The following is a 9,631-nucleotide window of genomic DNA, read 5'->3' as shown; positions in this document are numbered from 1 at the left end:
CTCCCTCCTTGGTTTCCTCCCCTCTCCCTTTCCCCCCCCTCTGTTTCCCCCTTTCTTTCTTCCTCCCCCACCCTTCCCCCGTGTTGCTGTCCTTCACTCATCAGTGGATGCTCAAGGGCATCCACTTGCCTGCATCTCCACCTCTCTTCTGATGCTCTCTTGTTTTTTTCCTAGGTGGTACCATGGGCATCTGTCAGGCTCTGCAGCTGAGTCACTTCTCCAGGCCAAAGCCACCCCTTGGACCTTCTTGGTGCGGGAGAGCCTCAGCAAACCTGGGGATTTTGTCTTGTCCGTCCTCACTGACCAGCTTAAACCTGGGTCTGATGCTCCACCAGCTGGGGCAACCAGTGCCTCTGGGGCCCGGCTCAAAGTCACGCACATCAAGATCATGTGTGAGGTGAGCGGTTGGGAGAGCAAAAGGGAAGGGAGTGGAAAAGGTCGCTGCCAATCTCTGCTGATCATGTCCTCAAATGCATGGGCCCTGTCAGCTTGATTACCACCAGCAGTGTTTCTGAATTTGGATCAAAGTGCTGTCACCTTGCAGGTTCCTTGTGTACTCGCCCCAGCCTGGGTGACCATGGGCAGTGCTGGGTGCTCAGACAAGGGAGGAAGCAGGGCTCAGCGTGACCGAGAACTCCAGTACAGGGAGTTTGTGGTGAAAAAGAGAGGAGGATTCACAGTCTAATTATGAGTTCATCAAAAGAGTTAAAAGCTCTTAGAGGAGGAGGAGGGGCATCTGCAAGGCCTCCACACTTAGTCTGAAGGATGTTACCAACCTGGCTGTCACAAGTTCTCCTATTTCTTTCATGTGGGATGATGCAGAGAGTGAAGGGAGATTTCAAGGACAGAAAGCAACTCACCTTAAATGAGAGCCGAGGGTGATATACCTTCTCTGGGCTTCCATCCACTGAGAACAGGAGTCAGTTCACCATGCTATGAACTTCGTGTTCTCAGGGCAAACTACCATTTGACCTCCCTGTCAGAGGAAATGCTTTTCTAGATGGCACAGGATGGTGCCTATGGCTTTGCACCCCAGCGTTACCTTTTCCCTGAGCATTATCAGCTTTGTCTGTAGGAATGTTATGAGTGGGACGTTACACATTCTTCCTCCATTTAGAGTGGACGCTACACAGTTGGAGGTGCTGAAACGTTTGACAGCTTGGCAGATCTGGTGGAGCACTTCAAGAAGACTGGAATTGAGGAGATGTCTGGCTCCTTTGTGTACCTGAAGCAGGTAAATCCCGTTTCCTCTGTTTCTTAAGGATCCTTTGGAGGGACCCACTTGCTGTTTGTTCCTACTTTGTGCCCCTCTCCTCCTTTTCTCCACAGCACACAGAGGAGACTTTGCTCTCCAGCAGTGTCTCTCTCTCTCATGCCAACCCATTGTGTTTTCCCATCCCCAGCCCTACTACGCTACGAGGGTGAATGCTGCTGACATTGAGAATAGAGTGCAGGAGCTGAACAAGAAGAGTCTATCTGAGGAGACATCCAAGGCTGGATTCTGGGAGGAATTTGATGTAAGAAACTGGTGGGGGACATTATTTTGGCTTTTTGGGAAGTCCCTTTGCACCACCTCATTCTCCATCCCCGATTTCTTCCTGGACACAAACTTCTCAGGTGTCTTGTAAATTCTTGTCAATTTATCTCTGAAAGAAGTCTCTGTTTGGAACCCAGAGGAACACTCTGGGGAGTGAGTGTCATCTTTAAGTGAATCCAGTGAGGTAGAAATGTGCTTTTTCATGGTTGGGAGAACGAGTCACCAAGACAGTAAGGGCATGAACTTTGGACTTTTCAAGTCTAGGTTTGCTTTTCAGTTCTCTGCTCCCCCACAAGCATGTCCATGTGTCCCCAGAGTCACCACTGTTCCTCTGAGTGCCCACCTCCCCTGTCATACATTGTGACCTTGCCATGACTATTCTCTCTTCTGCTCTCAGAGTCTGCAAAAACAGGAAGCCAAGCACCTGTTTGACCGTCATGAGGGTCAGAGACCTGAAAACAAGAGCAAGAACCGATACAAGAACATCTTGCCTTGTGAGTCTTGCTTCTCCATTATAAAAAAAAAAAACAAACAAATAGATAGGCAATGAAGAGCTGTCCAAGTCATCCCTGTCCATCATCCCTGCCTCAGCTCACTCTATCCTCCAGAGTGTGTTACAAGATGTGTGGCATTGAGGATTTAAGAGCTGATGAGAGAGGTCACAGACTTTTCATGTCCTTGAAGAAAGGAGGGAAGGTTGCATCAGACTCATTAGCTTCTGATGGTCCATCACAGAGGTAGAGAGATGGGAGGAGGGGGTGAGATTGGTCTGACCCCAGAGAAGGAGAGGTGAAAATATGGGGCATGCTGTGTGCACTGGGTAACATGAATGAGGTTGCATGGGGCAGTGAAGGAGCTTCACGTGGCTGGGCACAGAATATCTCATTGTTCTGTTTATTCTTTCGCCGCATCCCCAGTTGATCACTCCAGAGTCATCCTCCAAGGAAGGGACCCAAATATCCCTGGATCTGACTATATCAATGCCAACTATGTCAAGGTGAGACTCTTGAAAGATGCCCAAAATGGAGGAGGGCCTGCCTGCTCCTGCAGCCCTCCTGATCTTCCCCTGTCCACACTCAGAACAACCTGATCAGCCCAGATGAGTGCAGCAAGACCTACATCGCTAGCCAGGGTTGCCTGGATGCCACAGTCAATGATTTCTGGCAAATGGTGTGGCAGGAGAACACGTGCATTATTGTGATGACCACACGGGAGGTAGAAAAAGGGCGGGTAAGTAGCAGTCTGTAGGTGTCTTGGAGCTGCCCTCTTTTCCCCTTCAACCACTGCTCTGCTCTTTCTCTCTTTCCTGCCTTCTGCCTGTCCTCACCCTGCCCTCTCTGTCCACACAGAACAAATGTGTGCCTTACTGGCCAGAGGTGGGCAGCACGAAGGAATACGGTCCCTACCTTGTGGAGAACACTGGGGAGCACGATGCATTGGAGTACAAACTCCGGCACCTCTGTGTGTGTCCGAGGGATAACGTGAGTGTGCCTGGTCGAGGCCTGTCATGGAGCCTATGGGTCTAATGGTCACTGTATGTCTAAGGCTGGGACCTGCTGGGAGCTGTGGTGATGCTGTTGTTGTATCAGTCTTGGGGTTGCTGTTCCCACTTGGTTTGGGCTGGAATAACACTGTTGGAATCACCAAGAAGTGTGCAGGAGACGGAGATTCCCTCTGGCTTCAGACCCACCTCTCCCTGGAACAGAGGCCAGGGATAGAACTGGGCTGCAGTTTTACTGGGAGGATGTTTTGTTATTATCAGGGTAAGGCTGTGCGTGAGATCTGGCACTACCAGTACCTGAGCTGGCCTGACCACGGCGTACCCAGCGAGCCAGGAGGAGTGCTTAGCTTCCTCGACCAAATAAACCAGAAGCAGGAGAGCATCCCAGATGCAGGGCCTATTCTGGTGCATTGCAGGTTGGTACAGAGGATGGAGTTTGAAGCATTCTCCATCCTTTATATAGGGTGAGGTGTAGAAAGTCTGTCCTGCTGCACCAGCTCTTCCCTGGGACTTGCGAGTGCAGCTTATGCCAGCCCTGCTATTTGCTTTTTCTTCTTTGATGCCCCCAAACCAAACTCTGCTGCCTGTTGAATCCTTGACTCTTTTGTGGTGTTGCTGAACAGCTGCTACAAGTGCCGCATCCTTCCCCAGAAGCAGCTGCATTTTGTTTCAGGAGCTGTATTGCTCTGATCTCTGCTTGTCCTCTCCTTGCAGTGCTGGGATTGGCCGCACCGGGACTATCATCGTCATTGATATGATAGTGGAAACAATCTCCACCAAAGGTAAGAGGACTCCAAAGTGTCTTGAAGTGAATTGGCCTACCCAGTAGGGCTGTGCCCTTAGGTCCAGCTGCAAAGGGATGAAAACTGTCACGTATCACAGCCCTGAGAAGGTTGTGCTGTCCTTGCTATGTGGCAGCTGCTGGATCTCCGCACCGTATCCACTTAACTGTGGCTTCAGCCTTCCCTGAGCTTGGGCTCTTCCTCCAGGGCCAGACGTGGAAGATGCTGAGCAGGAAGGAGGGATAGGAGGTCCATACAGGAGTAAAGAGTATGGAGGGAGGTGGAAACCTCTTGACTGATCTCCACTGTGACTGCTCTTGGTGGAGAATTGGGAGAGTTGGGGTCAGTGAACATGTCCATAAGCTTTTCTGGTGCCCCTTGCTAGGGCTAGACTGTGACATTGACATCCAGAAGACCATCCAGATGGTGAGGGCCCAACGCTCAGGGATGGTGCAGACAGAGGCCCAGTACAAGTTCATCTACATGGCCATCTGCCAGTTCATAGAGACGACCAAGAAAAAGCTGGAAGTTATCCAGGTGAGAAAGGGGACTCTACTTTCCTGTCCTGTGAGTCTAGACCCTGCATGGTGCTGGCTCTGAGCCCAATCGCTGTTTCCCAAGCTTTAAGCTAGCACGGGAACCTACGTAGGCTATGATGGTGCACCAAGATTTGAGTCCTTGTTCCTCCCTTTAAAATTCAGGGGACAATATCGGCGGCTCAAGTACCAACCACTTCTGAACAGCTAAACAGCAATAAGTTTTAATGCAGTTATTTCAACTACGTTCTATATAATGTCTCCACCAAGTGCTATTTTGTTACAAGCAGAATCTAAGACAGGCAAAGACTTTGCCCTCTCCTTTCCTCTTTGTCTTTCCCATCCTGGTTCTGCAGTTGCCTCCCAGGCCCTTGTGGAAAGGATTTTCTCCTACTAGCTGAGAAGTGGCATCTTTTATCTCTCCTTGTAGCTTCTGGCAGCATCCACTAGCTGCTGCTATCAGTTTAATATCCTTTAGCTGACACGTGGCACTCTCAGGCATTCCAGTGCCTCCAGAAATTTGTTGCCCCACTGTTCACTGCTGTACAAGGACATATTTTCATCCCTGCTGCTCACCTCCGCGACAGCAGCGGCCAGAGTGTACTGAGCCTGAGGACTTCAGCAATCCACCAACCTCCACTGAGATCCTAGCATGAAGCATGGTTAAACAGCCAGAACTCTTCTCAGCTTGGTTCTTCTCTCCTATAGTCTCAGAAAGGCAAGCCGAATGAGTCTGAGTATGGGAACATTGCCTACCCCCCTGCAGTGAGGAATGTGCATGCCAAGGCTTCACGAAAATCCTCCAAGTAAGAGCTCGCCTAAACCAGAGGCCCACCTATGCTTGCCTTTGGCAACAGTCTCCCTGCTGGCTTGGATGGCTTTTTCCTCTTGCTCATTTTTCCCCTTGTTTTTTCCTGGTCTTACAGGCAGAAGGAGGAGTCAACAGTTTATGAGAACTTGGGGAAAAAGGAGGAGAAGGTGCGGAAACAGCGCTCCTCAGAGAAGAAGCTGAAAGCCTCACTAAAGAAAAAATAAGCAAACATTGCAGGTAGCCCCATGGGGGTTTTGAACCCGGGGTGCAGGACTGGAGCTCATGTCCAGGCTGGCCTGTCTCGCCTTCCTCGCTCTTGGACTGGAACTAGGCCTTCCCCTTCTCTTCCATGCCACTTTTCAGTGCCCTGAACCAGCCTGCTTTCCAGCTCAGCTGACCGACTTCGTTGTCCCTTGCCTGTGCTGCCCCTTCATCATTCATTAACAGGAAAAAATCACACCCCTTCTTTCCCTTGCTCTCTGAGCACTGGGGCCCAAACTCACCTCTGCTGTACCAGCTTCAGCGGACTTCTTGAGGAAGAGCTAAGGAAGCTCTTTACAGGAGCTACATCTCTGTCCACTGCTGTGAGTTAGAGTTTATCCTGTTAGTGTTCCCTGAAGCCTCATCTTTTAAAGTTGAGGAGTTTTTGGCCTGTTTCAGCTCAGCTCCTCTGTAATTCAACAGGAAACTTCCTCTTGCCTTAATACCAACCCCCTGCCCTATGATCCCTTTTTTACTTGATTCTTCGATTGGATGCTGTAAATATACCAGAATTTGATGTGATGGCCATGTTTTCTCCTTTGTTTGTAAATAAACGTGTATTTGTTTGAATGCTGAGTCCCAAAAGTTTTTTCTATAATTTCTTTTGGAGTATAGCTGTACTCCTGGCTTCACTTGCAGCCCTGCAAAGACTTACAAGAATGGCTCTAGCTTACTTTTCATCACTTCCTGCAGCCTTCAGACTCCTGAACAGAAGCTGTGACCAAATACAGTGGCTCCTTGCTGCGAGACTTGAATGTTGGGAGTTGTCAGGGAAGTCTGAGGGCAGAAAGTTAGCTGTGACAAACTCAGATGCAGGCTTTTGCACTTAAATTTTGGTATTTGGAAGAGTTGTCCTCGTGCCCCCAAATCATCAGTCATTCTGTCATCTGTCCCATCTGCCTCTGGTGGTATCCAGCCTCAGCTGGAGGGTAAGTCAAGTTGTAAGGGCTGCTTCAGCAAACAGTGTAGTGCCTGACTGCTCCTTTCTAGGCATCACTTAGTAGAAATGAAACTTCATCTTTATGGAGAGGGTAGACCAGAGCATGGCCACAGTGTGGCTTCACAGATACTAGTTGGTCACCTACAAGGAGGGGCTAAGGGAGCTAGATTGTTCAGTCTGGTAAAGAGGAGGCTGAGGGTTAAGCTACTCTCATCTATGACTACACAGAGGGCTGGTAAGAAAATGATGGTAGTGGCAGATAATAAAACCAGAAGCAATGGTCCCAAATTGCAGCTCGGGAGGTTCGGGTTGAACACTGCTTTTATCAGACAGCATTCAAACAGATGCTCAGAGGGAGAACTCTGGCCTTGCAGATTTTCAATATTTGAATGGACAAAGCCACAGATGATCTCACCTAGTGCTGGTAATACTGCCACTTGCAGCAGCAGCCTGGACTAAAGACCTCCAGAGGTCCCTTCCCACCACTATTTATATCATTCTGTGAATGCTGGAGAGCATTCCTTAGCACTGGAGCCCATCCTTGGTGGTGTTAAAATGGGCCTCAGCATGGTTTTTAAACTCTTGCCAGTTAAAACTAGGCCCCAGCCTGTGAACTGTACCCAGGAACCATTTGGGAGAATGCTGAGAGAGTTTGGATGAAACCACAGCTACAGAGTGCAGACCTGAACCTTTCTGTGGCAGCTGGTCTAGATCGCAGAGAACGTGCTGGGGAATCCTTAATTTACAGGTACAGGCACTGCGTAGGCTGTGGGCGTTTGCTACTCAAAGAAAAAGATGGCTCAAGTGTCCTGGACTAGGACCTGGTTAGAGCTGATGGCAGGAAGAGCTCAGTCTCACTTTTAGGGAAAAGTCTGAGCTAGGTCACAGAGTGACCGAGGACGCAGGCCAAGAACGCTTGGAAATGTGGGACAGGGAATTTTGTCTGGTCAGAGCCACATCTAGGCCCTGTGTGGGAAGGTAATGGCATTGAGGGACCTGCACAGTCAATCCCTATCAGCTGCCTGACACAGGACCATACTGAGCACTTTAGAAGTCCAGCGGTAATCGTTCCCTGCTTTGGCACTGGGACCATAGGACTGGGCTCTCTCCTCTCAGTTCAGAGCACAAATCCAGACGGGGGAAGGGGCAGAAAAGAGAAGGAATGCGGCATGCCTTGAACTCTGTTCCACGTAGCTTGTAATACAGTGGCAATGGCCAATGTGCCTGCAAGGTGACGTACCTGCCTGGGAGCCGGCAGGGTGAAGCAGCTACCAGTCTGTACAACCCAGCTGGAAGCAGGCACTGCATCCTTGTAGCCCTGCCACCTGCCAGAGGACATGCCCACACTCATGCACTTTGCAGGAGGGAGCAGGAACCCCATCAGCACGGCAGGGGCAGGATGATGGGCAGGATGATTTAGCCAACTTCAGCTAAGTTCCCTGCTATGATCCGGTGCCAAATGCATAAACAGAGCCAAGGCAAGGTTGGACAGTGTACAAAGGCGTGGACAAGCTCTGTGGATGCTGTGGCGATTTCAGCCATGCTAACACAGAGAATAGCGTCCCCCAGGCCAATGCTGCGCGGCACAGGTACAGCAAAAATGCACTTCCAAGATGAAAGAACTCATCCTGTTAGAAAGAACAACTTCACCCTATGTCTAGGCAACAGGCAAGCTTATGAGGGACAAATCACAGCACCAAGGATGAGTGGCATGTGCCATCCTGTGCATACCAGGGGTATTGTGCCCCTTCTTAGCTGCAAACTCTGCCTCAAGCAAGCAAAGGCAGAAACAATGCCACAGCGGCAATCCCATCCTTTTTGAGTTCAGCAGCTGGTTCTAGAGCACGTGGCTGAGAAAGCTGCCTGGGATAAAGACACCTACCTGAGACACAACACAGTGGGAGGAAGGACACTGCTTGCTGTCATTCGACATGGCAAGAACTCTGGTTGGAAGCGTTCGGAAGATGAACGATACTTTGTGAGCAGACCCTTTTCCCCGCGTGCTGGACTTCAGCTTCCCTTAGCCTGTGAGCCAACAGGCATGCGCACTTACCGGCTGGATTTGCAACTCTGCTGCCACTAGAGGAAAAGGCAGGAAAGGGACGGTGGGGGAAAACGATGGACAGAGAAGTAAAGCTGAAAGACGAGTGAAGGTACAGTGTGTTTCACCTCTGAATGATGCCACATACCCTCTTCTAAGCCATGGGCCTAAAGAACTACTCTCAGGACACACCTGCTTCTGCTTTAGACTCCAATCCACCTCCTTCTTAAAAAGCTGCCATAGCCTAAAGCAAGGCATACCAATGGTTAGCTTAAACTCTCCCCAAAGCATGAAAATGAAGACATCTTGTGGAGCAAGTTCGGGTTACACTGAGAACTTCATTTGTGTTTAAATTCCAGAGCTTAATGTGTCCATAATATGCACTGTCTGCAAAGAATATAGACTGAACAAGAACTTTCATGACTACGTCAAGAAATGCAGCACTGAAATAAGCGGTCTACTCTGCTTTACCTCAGGCACTGTTACATACAGTACATACATACTTTTGGGTAGCTATTTGAGAATGCATTTTCAAAGGCGGTTCAAAAAATTGGTGCTTCCTTGATGCTGCAAGTCAAGACAAATGGGTATTCGTTATGGCTCTGATTTCTAGTAACAGTGAGTTGTAAAACCAGGAATCCATAGATCGTATCTGTTCCTTTAAACATCTTGTGCTCTGCTTCACCTGCGTAAGAGGTCCCTAAAGGCCTCTCTTCTTCACTGGAAAGCTTAAGTTGGAGTTGTTTGTAAACAGAGATGGTCTCATGGGTGGCTGTCTTGGCCATCGTGATCATGAAATAGTTGAGTTTAAAATCTTTGGTCATATGAGAAAAACTGTCAGCAGAGCTACTACCCTGGATTTTGGGAGAGCAGACTTTAGGCCACTCAGGGAACTAGTTAGTAAGGTCCCCGGGGAATCTGCTTTTGAGACTATTAGGGTCCATAAATGCTGGTCACTTTTTAAGGGCCTTCTTTCAAGAGCACAGGAGCAGGCAATTCCAATGTGCCTGAAGTCAACCCAGTGAGGCAGAAAGCTGGCTTGGCTGAATAGGGAGCTCCTTCTGCAACTTAGGTGGAAAAAGCAAGCGTATGGACTTTGGAAGCAAGGACAGGCTACACAGGAGGACTATAGACATGCTATTCGCCATTATAGGGAGAAAATTTGTATGGCCCAAGCTCAGTTGGAGTTGAAGCTGGCCGGTACTGTGGTGGATAACAAAAA

At 49.4% G+C, this 9,631-nt stretch overlaps 1 protein-coding gene across 2 annotated transcripts in view; it reads left to right on the top strand.

The window, feature by feature from the left end:
* The window catches only part of PTPN6 (protein tyrosine phosphatase, non-receptor type 6), a 14,752-nt gene extending 8,757 nt beyond the window's left edge, over positions 1 to 5,995 (top strand). The window contains exons 4-15 of one of the 2 annotated variants that reach the window (XM_009328771.1): positions 175 to 397; positions 1,118 to 1,234; positions 1,404 to 1,517; positions 1,935 to 2,031; positions 2,455 to 2,534; positions 2,618 to 2,767; positions 2,887 to 3,018; positions 3,300 to 3,454; positions 3,753 to 3,820; positions 4,206 to 4,357; positions 5,065 to 5,162; positions 5,283 to 5,995. In XM_009328771.1, coding sequence (XP_009327046.1) covers positions 175 to 397; positions 1,118 to 1,234; positions 1,404 to 1,517; positions 1,935 to 2,031; positions 2,455 to 2,534; positions 2,618 to 2,767; positions 2,887 to 3,018; positions 3,300 to 3,454; positions 3,753 to 3,820; positions 4,206 to 4,357; positions 5,065 to 5,162; positions 5,283 to 5,391 — 1,495 coding nt within the window. In that variant the 3' untranslated portion in view covers positions 5,392 to 5,995. The remainder of the gene's footprint in view (positions 1 to 174; positions 398 to 1,117; positions 1,235 to 1,403; positions 1,518 to 1,934; positions 2,032 to 2,454; positions 2,535 to 2,617; positions 2,768 to 2,886; positions 3,019 to 3,299; positions 3,455 to 3,752; positions 3,821 to 4,205; positions 4,358 to 5,064; positions 5,163 to 5,282) is intronic. The other variant, XM_009328777.1, reaches the window with a different exon arrangement.
* Positions 5,996 to 9,631: the final 3,636 nt, after the last annotated feature.

The sequence above is a fragment of the Pygoscelis adeliae genome, unplaced genomic scaffold, assembly GCF_000699105.1.
Source record: "Pygoscelis adeliae isolate BGI_AS28 unplaced genomic scaffold, ASM69910v1 Scaffold120, whole genome shotgun sequence".
Taxonomy (NCBI): domain Eukaryota; kingdom Metazoa; phylum Chordata; class Aves; order Sphenisciformes; family Spheniscidae; genus Pygoscelis; species Pygoscelis adeliae.
This window is presented reverse-complemented; position numbering and strand designations above follow the sequence as displayed.